The 18,955-nt window shown below is 53.5% G+C and overlaps 2 protein-coding genes across 6 annotated transcripts in view; one reads left to right on the plus strand and one right to left on the minus strand.

Moving 5' to 3' along the window:
- The first annotated feature begins 1,038 nt into the window (after positions 1–1,038).
- The window catches only part of CUNH1orf210 (chromosome unknown C1orf210 homolog), a 332,402-nt gene continuing 314,485 nt past the window's right edge, over positions 1,039–18,955 (plus strand). The window contains exons 1-4 of one of the 2 annotated variants that reach the window (XR_009724170.1): positions 1,039–1,260; positions 3,323–3,830; positions 4,491–4,637; positions 5,070–5,791. Coding sequence is in view for 1 of the 2 variants with exons in the window: in XM_061345103.1 (XP_061201087.1) it covers positions 1,174–1,260; positions 3,323–3,830; positions 4,491–4,637; positions 5,070–5,434 (1,107 nt within the window). In the remaining variant the exon portion in view is untranslated. Of the gene's footprint in view, positions 1,261–3,322; positions 3,831–4,490; positions 4,638–5,069; positions 5,955–18,955 lie in introns of those variants that run through there. The other variant, XM_061345103.1, reaches the window with a different exon arrangement.
- On the minus strand, positions 7,499–17,070 carry TMEM125 (transmembrane protein 125). Of its 4 annotated transcripts, none has more exons than XR_009724172.1 (3): positions 11,486–11,880; positions 10,118–11,359; positions 7,499–7,760 (listed from the first exon to the last, which is right to left on the minus strand). XR_009724172.1 is itself a non-coding variant. In XM_061345114.1 (3 exons), the coding sequence occupies exon 3, from the start codon at positions 11,054–11,056 to the stop codon at positions 10,394–10,396; it is 663 nt and encodes a 220-aa protein (XP_061201098.1). In that variant the 5' UTR covers positions 11,057–11,359; positions 15,049–15,177; positions 16,890–17,070; the 3' UTR covers positions 10,060–10,393. The 4 variants fall into 4 exon arrangements, 3 of the variants coding, with proteins under 3 accessions (XP_061201098.1, XP_061201099.1, XP_061201097.1); XM_061345114.1 differs by lacking the exons at positions 7,499–7,760; positions 11,486–11,880 and adding exons at positions 15,049–15,177; positions 16,890–17,070 and having other exon boundaries at positions 10,060–11,359; XM_061345115.1 differs by lacking the exons at positions 7,499–7,760; positions 11,486–11,880 and adding an exon at positions 16,890–17,070 and having other exon boundaries at positions 10,060–11,359.

The raw sequence follows: 18,955 nt of genomic DNA on the forward strand, positions 1-18,955 counted from the left end.
GGCCGAGCATCCCCAGCCTGCCTGGTGGCCATCGGCAGGGCAGCAGGGGAGCAGGCATGCCTGGCTGTGTTGGCATCCACAGCACGCTCTCAGGATGAAGGACAAGCTGCTGGGAAGCCCTTTCCCTGAGGAAAGGGTGGGACACGTGGCTGTGGAGGAGCCCCTTGGCAGCTGAGGGAAGCAGGGCCACCCTGTCCTGGTTGCTGGCAGGGTGGGAACTGCAGATGCACAGTGCTCTTGTTGGCAGGCAGCTTCCTGCTGCTGAGGAGCAGTGGGAACAGGGAGCAGGGAATGAAGGAGAATGGAACAGAGCTTTGGGCTCCCTCCTGCTGCAGAGGCTCTGCCAGCCCTCACCTGCTTACTGCCCCAGTACCCATGGGCATGGGAGCATGTCCCAGCCATGTGCCAATGAACACCTACAGGATGCTGCTTTGACACTGTTTCCCAGATTTTCACTGGCTCCATGGCAGGACTGGCAGACAGGTGAATGACTGATGAATGGCAGGTCTGCATGGGGGCTGCTGGAGGTGGTGAGGCACACGCGTCCTACGGGACCTTCACAGGAGTTGCTAAAGGAAGCCATATGACTCTCTAATGCTGGAAAGCCAACACTGTTGAGCCACTGCCGGGCCCAGGGATATGCCAATTTGCTGCACTTTTTAAACACCTCTCCACCTGAATCCCAATGAAACCTTTATTTTCCTATAAGACCCATTCTTGCTGCTTCAGCCCTTGCTTCTCTGTCTGAGGCTTGCTGCATGCCCCTGTCCTGGGTGCATGGAGCAGGGGCCCAGCAGCTGCTACATCGGGATACCACAGAGGTACCGCATGTATCCTCTGGCACCCATTGCCTCCCAGTGCCCTGCTCCCACCAAGGCAGCCCCATGGTCACCCATAGCAGTGGGTGGGAGGTGTCGGGGCACGGTGGTGGTGGTTAATGTGTAACCAGCGCTGCCACCTTTCACCCGTGCGGCAGGAGCGTGGCCAGAGCGCAGCCGGGCTGGCTCCCGGGGGTCTGCGGAGCCGTGAGGCCGGGCCTGGGGGGGTGGCGGGGGCCCTGTGCCCTGTGGCTGTGGCCACACCTGGCCCGGCCCAGCAGGGCCCGGCCGGCTCTGCCGGATTCCCGGCTTTCCCCGAGGCTTGTTTTTCAGCCCTGCCGTTTCCTGGAGCCAAATGGCTCCCGCCTGCCTGCTCGGGGTCTGCAGCCTCCTCTGCGCCTGGGCCATGGCGACGGGACACCCCTGCATCCTCGACCACCAGGTAGGGGCATGAGGGGGCTCCAGCACGGGCAGCAGCTGGGGCGGGCAGGGGTAGGCATGGCTGGGGTTGTGGCACCATGTGCCTGCGGGCAGCAGGCCCTGCCAGGCGGTTCCTTTTCTGCACCGCGGGAGAGATGAGCAGCAAGGAAACCCCACGGGAACGAGGGGAGTTAAGTGGGAGGTGTGCTGTGCCACCAGCGACCGGGGTGGGTCACCCACACCTGCAGCCCGGCTGCCCTGCTCCCAAGCTCGGGCTGAGCGCATCACATTGTCCGGCCCATTCACCACAGCATGGCAGGGATGGCAGAGCTTTATCCGAGCTGTGGTGTTTCTGGGGGTGTCTTGGTTGCAGCCATAACACAGCTGCCCATAGGGATGCATGGTGAGAGGAGGGAGGCACATCCCTGAGGGGCTCCCACCACTTGTTGTTGTTTAACCCCAGCTGGCAGCTTGAGTACCAACATAGATGCTTCATCTCTCTGCTGGTTCCCTGTGGGATGGGAAGGAGAATTGGAAGAATGTAAACCCCAGCTGTTGAGATAAGAACAGTTTAATAATAGAAATAAAGGTAATAATAATAAACAGAGAAAAGGGGATAAAACCCAAGAAAGGAAAGTGATGCACAATACAATTGCTCACCACCCACTTACTGATGCCCATCTTGTCCTGAGAAGCAATTGGTCCCTTCGGGCCAAATCCCCTGTTTCTGTACTGTGATGTTCCATGGTATGGAATATCCCTTTGTCTAGTTAAGATCAGGTGTCCTGTGTCTGCTTCTTCCCGGCTCCTTGTGCCCCTCCTCTCTGGCAGAGCATGAGACTGAAAAGTCCTTGAATCAGGATAAGCACTACTTAGCAACAGCTAAAACATCGGTGTGTTACCAGCATTGTTCTCACACTAAATCCAAAACACAGCACTGCACCAGCACTAGGAAGAAAATTAACTCTATCCCAGCTGAATCCGGGAGAGTTCCTCACTCCTTTCTCCAGTGCAGGGTGATGCAGTGCCTAAAGCCAGGGTCAGGGCAACCATGGGGTTAGCATCCCCAGGAAGTGTAACTAAACCATCTCACTGGGACAAGTGCTGCAGCCAGCAGCTAGGCTGCACAAGGAGAGAGCCGGGAGACAGCAGGAAAAGCGGCTGTTGCAGGAAAAGGATGGCACAGGGCAGTGCTGCCCGCTGAGCTCTCTGGTGGTTCCTCAAAAGGTTTGCCTTGTTTTCCCCAGCCTCCCTGACCCCAGCCCTATGTGAGCTTGAGACAGACCTCAAAAATCTTGGCTTGGCCCCACATAAAGCCCAAGGAAGAGTTACACATTCTGGGGACTGCTCCCCACAACCAGCTTGAATTTGGCCACCCTGTTTTTCAGGGAAATCAAACACATCTGTGTGGATCTGTTGATCCATTCAGCAGATGGATCTTTTTGGGATAGCAAATGGTCCCCGGTGTGTTCTGTTTACTACTACAGCCACAGCCAGGCTGCACTAAGCCGCTGCCACTCACAGTGCATCCTCAGAACACAGGAGAGCTGGAGGCATGGGTGGGATATCCTGCACAGGCCCTGGGGGCAGCTCTTGACATGGGTGCCTGGTGCAGTTGCCATCACTCTGCCTGCCTGCACAGGGGGCAGGGTCTCGCCTGCTTTGCTGCCCCAGCTGGGAGGATGCCCTGTGTCATACAGGAGATCCCTGGGGACTGGGGAGGAAAAGGAAGGCCCTCTGCAAGCTGACCCTGCATAACAACTGCTCTGAAAGGGAGGACAGGAGGGTGACAACGTGGTTCCTTCACATCTGTTTGAGTTTCCCCCCATCTCTCCATGTTCCCCCTTTACTCCTTCCATCAGCTGCTCTCAGTGCTGGGCTGTCCTCACCTTTCTCCATTTATCCTGACCCACACCAAACTTACGGTTTGAGCATCTCATATGTCATTTAAACTTGTTTGTGTCTTTGTTTTTTTTTATCTCTGCAAGGGTAATTCATTAAGACATTTGAACTTCTGGGGAGTCTCAGTCTAGAGATCCTCCCCAGCACAGAAAGCACATCTCAGACACCAGCTTTTTTCCCAGGGATGGGCTGACTGCCATGGGAAGAGCCTCCAGAATGCTCCAAGTTCCCTTCCAAACAACATCACCAGTTTGGACCTCTCCTTCAACTCCTTGGTCATGCCCCATCACAGGACTCTCTTGATGCATTTCCCTTCCCTGCACAACCTCAACCTCTCTAGCAATGCCCTTCTGGTGCTGAGTCCAGCAGCATTCTCTAACCTTGGAGCACTGCGTCTGCTGGACCTGAGCAGCTGCAGCATCACCTACCTCCACATGGATGCTTTCAAGGGCCTGGGAAACTTGTGCACGCTGCTCCTAAGAAACAACAGCCTGCGAGAGCTTGAGGTCTCTTTGTTCCTGCCACTGAAGGTGCTTTTCCACCTGGACCTGCAGCAGAATGCACTGGTCTCTGTGGACACGTGGAGCCTGCAGCTGATGGATGCAGTCCCGCAGGTTCGGCTGGAAGGGAACCCCTGGCTCTGTGACTGCAGCGTGCACCCTCTGCAGCAGTGGCTGCAGCGCAGGCAAGGTGAGCACACAGGGGCAGGTGGCACAAGAGGTGCTGGGCAGGAGGAACTCTGGGGCAAGGGTCCCACTCGATCCTTTTGCTCCAACCCCTGGGCAGGCTTCCCTGGGGCATCTCCCACCTTGCTGAGGGACAGTGGACTGGAAGGTGATGTGTCTCTTCCTTGCTTGCAGTTACACATGATACCAAAGATTTCTGGGAATGAGAGCAGGATAGTTTAGCCACTCTGCTGGGAAAAGGGCTGCATGTATGCTTCAGCCCCCAAATCCACCTATATGTATCCATGTGGAGTGACTAAATTTTCAAGAGGTGTTGAGCTCCTCCTGTGGAGCTGGATTAGGCTCCAGCCCTCTTGAGCTCACCTCCTGGGAAAGAACAGCCCTGTGACAGTGGGGTTTCTATCAGCATCCATGAATTTGGCATTATCCAGCTAAAAGAAGCCTGCTAATCACAGTCACACACTCTCACAGTTCCTTGGCCAGGGAACTTTTCCTTTGGTTCTGCCTTACAATGTGCTGAGGGCCAGGGAGGCTGGAGGTCAGACCCAGGAGCATCTTGCGAGGTGTTCTTATCAACACAGGAGTAAGCAGGCATTGTCTTGTCTAAACTGGGGAGGGGATGGGGGCAGACCCCCTGTCCCACCTTACCCTGTGTGTCTCCCAGCTGTGCAGGTGACCTGTGCATCACCCCCGTGGCTGCGGGGCCGGAAGGTCGCAGCACTGGATTCCCAGGATCTGGGCTGCTGGATGAAGCAGCGCTTTCCTCGGGAGGTCAGCACGGTGCAGCAGATCACAGTGACCTACAGCAACAGTGAGTTGTGCGGCTACAAGGGTGTCCATAAGGTCTATCACCCTCCTCCCTTCTATCACCCCAGAGGGACTGCAGGCAGGGACCCGTGGCTCTGCCCCACTCCCAGGGGCCACTGATGGTGCAGTGATTTGGTGGGGAAGGTGGCCACCACCTGTGAGGTGTTTGCTGGCTTTGCAACAGAAAAGTTAGCAGATGCCACAAAGCAACCCAGAGCGTAGACCCTGCAGTGACTGGCACCAGTATCAGCCAGCCAGCAGTTTTTCCCACAGGTTCTTGATAGCTAGCTCTTAGTGAATAGCATTTATATTGTTCCTAATGGAAGCAATCCTATGCTGGCTACATGCTGGAGGCATATACAGGGCTGGCTGCTGAAGAGCACTGGATATGCCCAGGCTGACCTGCCCTAACCCTGATGATATTTCTGCACTGCAGCCACTGCACCACCGACTGGGAAAGGGGGAAGGAGCTGGCCGTACCTGGTGGGCTTCCTGGTGGCAGCAATTGGCATCTCCATCTTGATCGCACTGGCTGCCAAGTGCAAGGTCTTCCACAAGAACTTCACCAGCTACCACCACTGCCCGCTGCCCGAAACCAGCTCGATCGGAGGCAGCCCCATGGAGGACAGCAGCAGCTGGGACAGGGGCTCCTTAAGCCAGGGGGCCTGCGAGAGCCACCCAATGCCTGGTGCTGCCGACCTGCAAGGTGAGGATGACGATGGCTTCATCGAGGACAACTATATCCAGCCAAGCGAGCAGGTGCCAGAGGACGAGGAGCGGCAGTTGCACCTCTCCATCTGAGCCTGCAGTCCAGCAGCCTCTCGCTGTCCCCTCACCTCCATCCCCATCCTGCCCTTTCCCACCTTCCCTCGGCATTTAGCCCCACAGGGCTGGGGGCAGGAGGAAAGCAGTGGAGAGGAGGGGAGAGAAAGGGTGGGCTGGGAATGATGATGGAGGCTGAAGGCATCCAACCCCAGCATGATGCCAGTGGGGATGCAACAGCACAGGGACACCGGACCTGCTCCTGCTCTCCCAGCCCTGCTTGGGTGCTGCTGATGAAGAAGACGGTGCCTGTTCCACCCAGGTGGTTTGGTGGAGTGGGAAGAGAAGCCTGCCCTGGTGCTCTCTGCAGGGCCTCAGGCATGAGCCCCACTGGTGGTGCCAGACACAGCTCCACTCTGTCCTTCAATATGTTGTCACTCCAGAGTGTGATTAAAAGTGTGATTAAAGCCTCTGTCTGTGATGGTTTGTTGGGGCTCTCCTGGTGACAGTGCCAGGAGGAGACCCGTCAACCCACAGCCAGGGTGCGGATTCTTCTGCATGTGCTTTCAAGGACCACCAATGGATTCCCTGTTAACTGTGGTGGTGAAAGAACAGGTCTGTGGCACGAGTGTGCTTGTGCAAGCCTATCTGTCACCCACTGCTGCTTCATCACAGGATTTTTGTGCACATCTTTACAGTGCTGCTTCTCACCCCTCCTGCTGCTTTACAGCGCACCCTTTCCCTCTTTTCTCTCATCCCTCTCCACCAAGACATGCTAGGAAAGCACTTACCTTTCCCATGCCAGCTCTGCAGAGCTGAGCAAACTTGTTGGCAGCTTGCGGCGTCAGGCAGGCACGTGCACCGGGGCGAGACCGCCCTGTCCCCCGGCACCCATTGCAGCGTCCCATCTGTATCTCTAAGCATGGATTTGGATGAACATTATAATTTTTGCATTCCTGTCATGTTTGTGGCACGATAAACAGCACATGAGACATCGGTAACTGTGAGTTATGACCCAGGCAGTCGTGTCTGTGTGGGTCACACTGGAGTTAAAAGCAGGAAGCAGCAGCAGCGTTTGCCCTCCTTAGTAAAGTGATTCACAAGCTGGTACCATCTGGCTGGGCAGAATTCCCAGAGCACAACCTGGTTGTTCCCGTCCCCAGTAGCTTGGAAATCTCTCTTATCTTGCTCCAGAGCATGAAACATCATCACAGGAACAGCATTTCCTGAAGCCCTGGCACATGGCTAATTCCCCATCTCCTTCAAACCTCCGTTGCACTATAAACTGCCTTTCTATTTCTGTGGTCATGAAGACATTTACAGAGCACAGTGTGTACAAAAGTAAATAATACATGTCAGAGAATGTAAACCAAAGGGAACAACTGGGTTGGGCATTGCATGAGCAACACAGGCCAGTGACTTAGAGCACCTTCCAGAGAGGGAATGTGCCATTAGAGCCACAAGGAGGAAAATCTGCTGGCTTGTTTTGGTTGTTAAATAATGTATTTCTAACCTGACATTTATTTCTGCAATCACTGCCTCATGTTTTGCCTCCTGGGTTCATCTTAACCGCTCCATCTGAATTGTAGCACACACTGTATATATATGTAATATATGCTGTAATTTCTTGAAATTGTGGATACCTTTCAGGTAAAATAAGATACTTCAATCTGAGGGCTGGGAAAATACATTTCAATTCTCTTTCGAGGGCAATTTCTGGGCTTTTCAACATGCTTTTCAATCACATGAAATCACTCTACACTCAGTATTTTATTTAGGTCTCAGTGATGTCTTAAAAGAGATTAAAATACAAGTGCCCAGGCTTTTTTATCCAGGATTTTGCACACTTTCATCCCTCAGTGCCCAGTGGCCGGTTGCTTGTCTACTTTGACCCTGTTTTTCTGGTGTGCGGGGGAGCGTGGCAGCCCCTCTGACCCCTCTCCAGGCAGCTCCAGTGTTAGCAGGCAGGAGCCTGGCAGCCCAGTGGTGGGAATTGCATCTGGCATGCGGAGCTGGGAATACAAGGGGATCAGAGCAGAAAAAGAGGAGCCTTCTCAGGGGGGTCCCCACAGGAAGCAGTCAGAGGGCCCCATGGTTGAAGCTGGTGGATGGGAGCAGTGGCAGGTATGCAGGCAGGCTGATTAAAGGGTCGCTGCAGGCAATAGCTGATGCCATGAAGCACAAGGCTCGGGCTCATCACAGGGTGAAACAGCTTCTCTACAAACCAACTGGCATGGACATCATCAGGAGGCTTTGCATGCACCACGTGAGCATCTTTCAGAGGCATGGCAAGATCTTCTGTTCACAGTGGTGGTAAGGGGGACCAGCTATATAGTTCCTTGAGCAGAAGGAGATGCATGTGCATCTAGAGGTGCAAGATGTGTATCAGGAAATAAGTTTATGCATGGGGGGGCTGTGGGGGCATTGCCACACTCACTGGTAAACCAAAATCAGAGTTTCAGGAGGGACCCTGGGCTGCCATGGTTTTTGCCCCAGGCTCTCTCTGAGCAGAGGCCAGTTTTGCATAGTCCTGCCACCCCTGGCTCTTCAGAGAGGCCAACACTCAAGCATCAGCCTTCAACACAGTTGATTTCTGCAACACTTTATTAAGTATTTCCACACACAACACAGGAGCCAAGAAAGGAGCAGACCAGTACCGCTGCTGCAGACAGACTGTGACTGGGGCAGCCGGACACCCAAACTGCCATCTTCAGGGACAGCCCGTTCTCAGACAGTATCTCCTTGTGTTGCTAACACTGCCCACAAGCATCCTTTCCTGGCATAGTTGATGGGCACTTGGGGCACATTTTGAAGGGGCTATGGAGGGGAGGATTCACATTGGAATGTAGGCAGCACAGAGCTGTGAGCTGGGCACAGTCATGCACCTTCTCAGGAATGCCCAGATGTGCAAAACAGCTGGTGTGCAGGCAGCTGTGGGCTGCCCACATGTGCAGGCTGGGGGAGCTGGGAGTAAGAAGCAGAGGTGGTGTAACTGCACAGGCACTGATGCAGATGTGCAGAGCAGCAGCAATGGCGATGGCATAAAACTGTCCAGCTCTGGCTTGTTCCTCCCTGTGTATGCACAGGGGTCCCTACTGGACCCAGGGTCAAACAGCCCAGAGGGGTAGGAGGGCTATTTGCTGAGGATTTAGCATAGGAGGATCTGAGCTTAGTAACACCCTTGGAAATCTTGGGCAGATTCAGGGAAATGATTCAGAGAAAGGAGGAAACAGCAGTTGAATAAAATCTATGGATGATGGGAAAGTGGCAGAGGAAAATGTGTAAATAACAAGTCCAGAAAGAAAAGCCAAAATGCTGCTCCCATACTTTGGGAAAAAAAATCCAGGGCTGCAGGTGTAGGAAAGGCAGCAGGAGCAGGGCAAGAGCAGATGAATACAGAAGTGCCCTCATGTGATCAACTGCATCAGAGATGGTGTGGTCTAGAGCTGTGAAAGGATGAAGCCTTCATTGTCCAGTGTATACCTGGTGGGGTTCACTGATGCTGAACTCTGACACTGCTTCCAGTGTAGGTGTAGCATGGACAGTGATTCATGCTGTTACTAAGGGAACGAGCTACCGTCCTCTTCCAAATAAATTTGGTACTTAGGCACCAAAAAATAATAGCTCAGTCTTGTTCCATTACAGAGGGAACTTTGCAAATAATGAGCAAAAATAATGGCTGGGGCAGAGCAGCTCAGGTGAGCGGGAGATGGGAGCAGACATGAAGAGGAAGAAGAAGAGAAGGTTTTGCAGGAGCAGCTTTGCTAGGAGGTTACGACCTGTGCCTATGGAAAGGGCAGTGAAATGGTTTGTGGGTCTTTGGAGGAAGTGAGAATTTTGACAGGTAAATTAGTTGAAAGTCACGGGAAAAGCTCCCAGGGGTGAGCTGTTAGTCTGCCTCTGGGAAAGACACCTCGGTGATAGACATCTTGTAGAGATAAAACACCAAAAAAGCTCCAGGTAAAGGCCGAGTGGTAGCAGAAGGACTTTCCCGCCCTGCAGCTGCAGCAGCACTTGGGAGACAGAAGCAGTGTGGGAATGCACAGGGTCTGGGATGAGCTCCAGTGCTCCCACAGCAGCAGGGGTGCCTCTGCTTGGGAAACTCCTCTCTGAGGGTAACAACGCTCCCCCGTTGTACTGCCCTTGCAGAGCACCGGCCCAGCCCCAGGATTTGAGCATCCCATCATCAGCCCCAGTGACTGCACTTTGCTGTTTGTGGCTCATGTGGCTGGAGCACGCTGGCATTGATAGCAGAGCCCCAGCACAGAGAAGCACTGATACCACATCGAGGCCCTGACTCCAACACCTGTTGATCACCCCTTTGATAAACCACAGAAGGTGGTGGGCTGCAGACATGTAATATTGGAACAGATCCCAGCACTGCAAACACAAACAGCATTTCATGTGAGGTCCAGCCATGCCGGGGCTCTGGCACACGGAACCCCATGCAAATCCCACGCTTGCCCTGACAGACACACAGGTGCTTTCTCGGGAGCAGCCCCTGCAGCGCTACCTCCCACCAACCTCCCTTCACTTGCACTGCATGCCTGCTGACATGCAGCGTTTCCTGCCATTCATCACCTGCCACAGGCTCTACTTTGCTCGGTAGCTGTCGGCTCTGCACAAAGCACAGGGCAGTTTCATGCAACCCTCAATCACAGCTCCAGGAACTGCAGGAACCAAGCAAGTACCAGGGTCCCCATGGGTATGGGACAGGCTCACCTTAAAGCTGTGACAGGCACCACAGCGGAGCAGGCAGCAGCTGTTGCAGGAGGCTTTGTGGAGATACACCACCAACCAGGCCAGCGCTGAGCTCCTCATGTGCCTGTCCAGGTGCCCCAGGTCCCTGCCGTGCCATCAGCCTGGGGCAAAGCAGATGCCAGTCCTCTCCGAAAGAAGTGTGAGGCACATGGCAGCACTCCCATTTCCGTCAAGGAAAAGCCAGCACCAGCCCTGCTGACAGGTTGTATCCAGAGGCTCACGCAGAGGTGTCCTGGGTCAGATCAGGTTGGCCATGCTGGAGGTGGGAGGAAGCCGCCTGTTAGGAGCGAGGCGGCCAGAGATGGTGAAGACACGGATCTCGCCGGTCTCCAGGCTGTGAGGAGCGGCCTGGCGGCAGGACGTGCAGAGCAGGTAGAGCAGCAGGCAGAGGAGGATGGCGCTGCCAGCAGTCAGGAGGACAACCCCACTGGTGAACATGCTGGCCAGCGGCCGCGCGGGGCTGAGCTGCATGCTCGTGGTGGAGAGGATGGTGAGCACCACCCCACAGACCAGCAGCACCAGGGCGCTGAGCAGCAGCACCAGGCAGTCGGAGAAGCCGCCGCTCTTGAGGAGCTCAATCTGATCCCGGCTGCGGATGCAGTTCATGTCCTGGATTGCAGAGCTCAGCAGCTGCTTCAGCAGCACGAGCAGGGCCAGCAGGCACAGTGTGGTGCCCACAGCCAGCCGCCACTCCCCGGACCGGCTGCTGGTGCTGTACAGCAGGATGATGCCCCCGATTCCACAGGACAGGATCAGTGCCACGGCCACCCCGTAGCACAGGATGGACTTCTTGGGGTCCTGGAACCACCAGAGCTCCACATGCTCCTCCAGGATGTTCCTCTGGATGTGGTCCGCGTCTGCAGGGGTGCGGGGGCTGCTCAGCTCCGCCAGCTCCGGCATGGTGTGTGGGTGGGTGGGGGGGACACGGTGGGGTGGTTGCACAGTTGGATCTACACCCTTACAGTGAAGAGAAGGGTCCAGACGTCAGCGGTTGCGAAGGCAGCTGCATTTCTCAAGCGGGGAACGTCTCTGTCTCATTCTTTGGAGCTGCCCTCTGCAGCTGTGCCACCTGGAGAGCTATGGTCCATGTGCTGGGGCTGAGCCCACCCTCCAGGCAGGGCTGCAGCAGGCAGTGGAGCATCCCTGGAGCAGCACCAGAAGGGAACAACCAGGGCCGCGTCCTTCCTTTCCTGTGTCTTTCATCTGGAAGAGTCAAGAAGAGAAGATATTAAACAGAGACCCTGCTCCCCTGTCCCAAACAATCCCCTGCCAAACCCAGGGCCTCAGTTGCCCCAGGCTAGCCTGCAGAGCTCCCCCTGCCTCCCTCACAAAAGCCCCGGGCACTGGAGCATGGATCAGCCACGCACGTCTTCCCGGGAGACCTCCACACACTGTGGGGACCTCAGCCTGCCTCAAGGACGAGTCTCCTGCCTCCCCAGCCCCTTGTGCCCAGCTCAGAGGCTACTGGCACATGGCTGCCCGCAGGACTATGCCTGCAGCTGGTGCTGGCAGCAGGGCAGGGACGGAGCAGAGGCAGGTCCCCCGGGGATAAAGCCCCATTCACAGCTCTGGCTTCACATGCTCCTTCATCAGCATCAGCCTCTTGTCACCAACTGGCTCTGCTGCCCAGAAGGACAGCGGGAGGTGGGGGTCAGGACCGGGGCTTAACCCTTCCAGTCCAGTCCCTGGAAGAGCAAGAGTTGCCTTTGCTGCATGTTCTGAGCCCTGTTCACTGTTCACTGCCAGTGGTTCCCCCTCCCAAGTTCCCTGCAGAAACACGATGGTCACATCCGCAGCAGTCTCAGCACTTCCCTGGGAAGAGCCCCCAGACAGCTGGGACCTGGAACCCTGTGATTTAGCTCTTCTTTCTGCTGGTCCCTGAAGCCCTTCACCAATAGAGGGGAGCAGGGGAACGGCAGTAGTGGCAGCAGCTTGGAGGCAGGCTCCGTGGTGCTGGGCTTGGCTGGGCTCCCCTCTGCACAGCGCAGCTTCTGGGGCTCATCACCTCCCCAGGGTCCTCGCACCCCTCAGTGCTTCTTTGGGCACAGTTTTACAACAAGAGTGGAATCCACTTTCATTTCTCTTATATCTCATCCTGGTACAAGAGTGTTCCAACTGGTTCCACAGTACCAGGGGGAGCCTCCAGCACAGAGAGCACCCAAAGCAAGGAAAGGTGGTGATGAAGACAGCATGGGAGCATTTCAGGTTATAACTGAGCCCTTTAGACATGAAGCAGATCCTGCAGACCCACAAACTGCCTCCTGGTCACTTCCCAGGCAGGACGATGCACCCTCAGCCATCACAAACACACACATCAACAGCTCTGTATCCCATGGGAGCTTGTGGAGGGGACAGAAACTGATGCAGATCCCCTATGTCAGAGCTGTGTCACTTCTCCCGAGTGCGGACAGCCACGCAGCACCCTGCCTGATAAAACTGGCTCTCCAGGAGCCCGTCAGCCTGTGCCAAGCACACTTTGCCCTGATCTGCACAGCCCTGGGACTCTGGGCTCATTACAGATGGGTGGGGATGATGTGTGACCTCCACGCATGGCAGCTCTGCACACAGCAGGGATGTTTCCTCCCACAGCTCTCCTTGTCCTCAAAGAGTCCCCTCATCCCCTTATGGCAAGGCCTTTACTACCAGCAGGCACCTGAAGATCACTGGGGGCAAGCCAATGTGGGCTGAGGGGGGAGGGAAAACAATAGTGTGGGGGTGTCCGAGCCAGACACCGCCTGTCAGTGTCAGCCCAAGCTCCTCCTGAGTCACTCCCCGGCTGTGATGGAGCATGAGGTCACTTTGGACGTGGCTCAGGGCTTGCTGCCAGCTGGCAGCACGTGTCCAGGAAGTCTCCATCCAGCCCGGGTTTGCAGGCCCGTGACCCGTGGTGCTGCGTGAGCTGCTGCGCTGCTCCCCTGGTGCTGCGGTCACCTGGACACAGAAACACAGGCTCCAGAGGGAGAGCTGCAGCTCCTGGCTGGAGCTAGAACAATCAAAAAGCATTAAATAGAGAGGGGAAAAAGCTGTGGTTGAGTGTGCAGATCTGCGACTGCTGAGACCCACTTTGGTCTTGCATCCAACAGCAGATACCTTGAGCTGTCCACAGGTGCCCAAGAAGGTGAGGATGTCACAGGGCACCTTCAAAGTAGAGGGGAGAGAACATTTCCCCAGCCTGTGCAAACTAGCTCAGTGATTATCACTGCTTCCTCCTGCCTTTCCTTCTCCAAGCACAGAGGTTCCTGATCCCCTCCTTACCAGAGAATGGGTGAGTCCAGTAGACAGCAGGTTTGTAGATTAGATTGAGAGTCTGAACTAAACAAAAGTGAAGCTTGGAGAAGTGCAAAGTCTGTGGCCTTCTGCTGCTTGGTCCAAGCTGCACACACAAGTTGTGAGTCAAACAGTAAGCAAAAAACCCCACAACAGCACAAATCACAGTGAGGAAAAAGGCAACCAGAAATCAAGCAGCGGCGCTGCATTCACATGTTACTGTTTCGTATTTAACCATTTCAACTTTTATTTGCTCAGAAGAAGGTCAGGGAACAAGATGAAGCCCTTACAGTATCTGGCTGCAGAACAAAGTAAAATGGGATGTCTGTGAGCACTGATTATCTCGGTGTTATATTAAGGTCTATTGAATGAATGATTTTGAGAGGCAAAGGCTTCTGCTGAAGTATGCCTCCATGCTTCTTTATGTCTGTTCAAAGTGTTCTGGGAATATAATAGTTTGCTGTAAGCACCCACACTTGCTTGGGCTTCTCCAGACTGGGAGGGTTTGTGCTGCTAATAATAGTATCTGAATCACAGAATAATTTAGGTGGGATAGGACCTTGAGAAGTCACCTGGTCCATCCACAGGCTTAAAGCAGAGGTAACCTCAGACTGCTCAGGGCCCCATCCACTCAGATACTGCCAAGGATGGAGGATGCACAGCCCCTCTGGGATCATTCCAGTGTTTAACCACCCTCACCACAAATGAGTTTTTCCTTAAATCTAACTGCACTTTCCCAGCGTGGGTGCATTGCTTTCTGTCCTTAACATATGACTGTGTTAAATCAAAGCAGCCCTATCCTAGGCTATCACCCACCTCTGCTTGGAGAGGTGATGAAACTAGATATCACAGCAAGCTCGCTGGTATGGTTTCTTGGCATTATGCAGCACATCAGTTTGCCCAGGTCACACTGAGAGAAAGGAAGGGCTAGGGATCCCTGTCTGCCATGAGGAAGGGCAGTCTTTCCACAGCAGTTGCCCCTTCTATTGCTTTGGGCTACCTGCTACCTCATCTCACTGCTCTGGGATAGACCATAACACAGACCCTTTGGGAGCTGAAACCAGTTACCCCATCAGATCAGCTGGTTTGATAACATGTATCACAGGTCATTACTCTCTTCCATTTACTTACTACTGAACCCAGTACCTTCAGCGCTCCCGTCTGTGTGCAAAAGAAAGAGGACCAGCCCAGCCACACAATGCTTTCTGACTGAAGGTCACATTTCAGGAAGAAATGGACAGGCTCTGTCCTTCCCTGCTGCTGGCTGGCAGCTGGGGAGGAAGAACAGGAAAGCACTGGGAATGCAGGAAAACAACAGTGGTCATGTTTTCCTTCTTTCTTTCTTTTTTCTTTTTCCTACTCTGGCAGCATTTAACTGGGAACTGTGGGTCATCATCAACTGGTTTCTGGTCACTCCTGGCTGCAGGTGTGGGAGGCACACTCCTGCTGACCCCTTGGGAATGGTATACACGTTTATTTCTGTCTGACATCTGGCAGAGGGGCCGTGCACTGTATGTATGCTCATGAACACTTTCATTTCAGAGCCCCATGAAGTTCAGCTGCTGAAATACTCCTCACTCCCCTCCTCTCCCTGAACCCAGGGGACCCTGTGAGGCACTGCTTACCCAAAGCATTCAGGAGGGGAAGCCAGGGGTGGGAGAGGCTCCTGCAGCACTTCCAACCTTGGAACGTGTTTATGCAGCTATGTGGACTTTGTGAGCATCATGGAGAGCGGGAGGGTCTGGCAGGATTTGCTGTAAAATAACAGTACATTAAATGATTTTCATGAGCAATCCAGATGAGATCAACAGAGCCTCACAATCTCAGACAGACACAAGCCATCTCCTTCCTCTGCTTCTCCAGTCCATCATAGCTTATGTGCTTCTTGGCCAGGTCTGGCCATACCCATCCCTGTTTGGGATGGACTTGCCACCACTCTGTGCCTCACAGAAATCTCTAGTCCAGAAGGCATACATATTTTCCTGTCCTTTCATGTGATTTTTTCCAACTCCCAGTGCTTTAGGAAGAGAGACAGCCAGATGCCACAGTGCTTTAGGAAGCATTTGTTTCCCAAGAGGGTGATCAAACACTGGAACAAGCTCTCCACGGAGGTGGTTGATGCCCCAAGCCTGGCAGTGTTTGAGAGGCATTTGGACAATGCCCTTAATAACATGCTTTAACTTGGTCAGCCCTAAATTGTTGTAGGTCCCTTCCAACTGAAGTATCCTATCCTATCCTATCCTATCCTATCCTATCCTATCCTATCCTATCCTATCCTATCCTATCCTATCCTATCCTATCCTATCCTGTCCTAGTCCATTCCAGTCTAGTCTATTCCAGTTTATTCCAACCTGTTCTGTTCTGCTGTCTTCTGTTTCAGCCGGGAGGGACCTACAGTGATCATCCAGTCCAACTGCCTGACCAGTTCAGGGCTGACCAAGTTAAAGCATGTTATTAAGGGCATTGTCCAAATGCCTCTTAAACATTGACAGGTGTGAGGCATTGACCACCTCTGGAGGAAGCCTGTTCCAGTGTTTGACCACCCTCTCAGTGAAGAAATGCTTCCTAAGCATATTCTATTCTAATCTAACTCCCTCCTAGGCTCCAAGAGACTGAAGCTCACGTGTCTTGTTTTATGGCTGAATTACAGTCAATACACAAATCAGAAGATCTGAAAGTTGTGGAGCTCAAGGCCTGTCTGTGCCCCTGGGAGCAGGGACACTGCTGCCTTGGGACGACTGAGAGGGTCCCCACTCTTCTCCTAAGAACTCAGAAGTAGGGATGGAGAAACCTGCAGGGAATGGGAGTAATGAGGCTTTTATGTGGCATCTGTCTGTCTCACCCAAAATCCTAGCAACAGATCCACACTCCTTTGGGTGCTACATCAAGCAATTCCCTGTGCTCCTCCTTTCTGGGGCTGCTCAAAATCCATGCAAACCTATGCTGTCTAATCTGTACCTCATGGGGAGAGCTTACCCTCCCTACCCCACCAGAGGGATAATGCTTTCCCAGAAGCAACTCTGTCCCACCAGCACTCCTCCCACCAGACATCATCTGTGAATGTCTGGGGAAGCCCTGCATGACAGATGACTGTCCCTTCCTTCCACTCAGCCTAGGGGCTCTAAGGGTAAGGATGGTGGAGGACTTGTCAGCACACAGATGATTTTACAGAGATCTAGATAGCTTTGGCATGCTCCATTATAAAGACTCGTGTACCCCTTCCTCACTGTATTCCTAAAAGGCAGGCATCATCCTGACCCCACGGAGACTGTTCTGACGCGCCTCTGCCAGGGGGAGCCTGGGAGTCCTGAAGGAACGAGAAACTCCCTTGTGTGCTGAGAGGAAACACTATGGTGCAAGGAAGAAATGATGTGGAAGCAAGAGGCAGCCCCCAGCCTGCCACCCCCTACTGATGCAGCCCGGCCCTTCCCGCACAGCGCTGTCCCGGAGAGGAGGGCTCACTCACCTGCGGCAGATGCTGCCCGCACACGGCAGCGCTGCACTGTCCCCTGCTCCTGGCTGCCAGCAGTGGCTTGTCCTGGCTTTCCTCCCACTGGAGCGAGCTAAGGAGGGAGCTCACCGGGAGAATCCCTTCCCTTCCTTCGGCAGCCGCCTGCCAAGGAGCAGGTGCTGCTGCCCGCTCCCCTTCCTGGTGCAGCACCAGCGATAGGCTGCGAGCCCTCACCTCTCGCCCGGGCAGGTGCATTCCCCAGCTGGGTGGCGTCTCAGCAAACCTGCTGCTGGCCTTGGAGAGGCTCCAGAGCCGCGTCGGTGTGCAGGCGCTACCGCTCCCTCCCTCCCTCCCTCCCTCCCCGGGCAGGATCTGGCCGCACACCGATCCTGGAAGGTGGCTCATTTCCTCCCAGCTGGAGGTGAAGGGGTGCCAGAGCCTGAGGGCAGCTCCCAGGCAGTGGGTGAGAGGAAGCCTGCAGCCAGGTTGGCAGCACTAGGGGAGATTTGACACATTCGGCAAGTATCTGGTGTTACGTGGTGTTAACCAAAATAGCTCCTGCACTGACTGCTGTATAAGTTAGGGCCATCTGGCCACATCAGGACTGGATCTTTGCATGGTGTTAGTCCAGGCAGGCACTTACGTGAGGCAAGATGTCATTGTGGTGGCATCTCTCTGTCACCAGGCAGCTGCAGCATCCCCTCCTTGGGAGACAGTGGCATCAGCAGAGCCTACCATGCTGCAGAAGTTCTGAATTCCTGGTAATTTAGTGGAAAGTAAAAAGTGTCAGTTCTGAGAGGAATTAGGGAAACAGAAAAGGACTCCTTTGAGAGAGGAAAAAATAAATAAGGGAGTAGCAGGAACATTAAAGTCAGCAGGGGAATGCGACTCCCAGACTAAGGGCATGCCCCCTCCTTTGTGGCTGGCCTTAATGACAGCAGAACAGGTCACTACTGGGAGCCTGAGCAGCTGGAAAATCTCCTGGAAGATGTAGGAAGAAGAGAATGGGGTTGAACAACAGCTCTTGCCTGACTAATGGAAAGGAAGGCTCAGTTATTTAAGTTGCATGCTAGTTTTTTTAGCAGGCTATTTGAAGGGAAGCTTAGGATACACTTATACAATAAACACGAAATAGTGCAACAGCTTTGGAGATCTATCTTGAGTAAGATCTCCCAGATCTTCTGAAGTTTATGAAATATCACCTGTCCTAAACCTAAAACACCAAATAGAGCATGGTGGATTTTGCTATATGAACACCCTTGAACAATGAGCTTTCCCTTACTAAGAAAAAACTTAGTAAGAAAAACCTTCAGTTGGGCCAGTTAACAAACACATTATCCAAGGGGAAACCTTATTCAGCTTTACAGATAGCCATATATCCACTTTTAAAAGTGGGCTGTAACTTTATAAGAGCATGAGATGCTTATCAGTGCCTTTAGAAAGGTATCAACAGGAGAAACAGACAATGCAGACCAAGACAGGATGAAGCAGCGTGTCTTTGCACCCTGAGAGAATTCAGAAGATCATTGGCATACAAAACCATAATCCAGTTACAACTTAATCCTGAAAAAATTTCTACAGCACGTGTGTGGGAAATTGCCCTTGGTCTAGTGTTCCGAGTATAGAAGGGGTTTGTACCCCTAGTTTGCTTCCAGCAAGTTTCTGATAAACCTCAGTTGAAACCCTCTGCTGTGCTTGACTTTCAAAGTTCTCTCTTATGAACAGTGTTTTAGCTGCCTCTTAGCCACTAAGATCAAGTTCAAAATCCTCTTGAACCTAGTCTGCCAGCTCTGTATCCAGGCTTCATCTGACAGGCCTTCTATTGCCTTTAAAATCCTTCTGATGTGGGTGACACACGGGCGTACTTTTAAGCATATTAACCACCACTTAGAATTCATTCTTCACCTGTAGATACTTCTTCCTCTTATGAGGACAAGATTCTTCTCTTTCAGGAAGATTGATTCCATTTCTCTAGAACACATCTATTAAAGCAGTGGCTTCTGCCACTCTTTATTCTGATGGAGAGAGGGGAAAATTATACCACATGGGAGTCCAGCAAATTAAAATGGGTGTGTTCTGAA

The sequence above is a fragment of the Neopsephotus bourkii genome, unplaced genomic scaffold (assembly GCF_033783945.1).
Source record: "Neopsephotus bourkii isolate Nb327-2 ecotype Australia unplaced genomic scaffold, CSIRO-AGI_Nbou_v1 NB_234, whole genome shotgun sequence".
Lineage (NCBI taxonomy): Eukaryota > Metazoa > Chordata > Aves > Psittaciformes > Psittacidae > Neopsephotus > Neopsephotus bourkii.

Coding starts and splice junctions, on each gene's coding strand:
- TMEM125 (XM_061345115.1), bottom strand. CDS start 11,056: ATGCCGGAGCTGGCGGAGCTGAGCAGCCCCCGCACCCCTGCAGACGCG.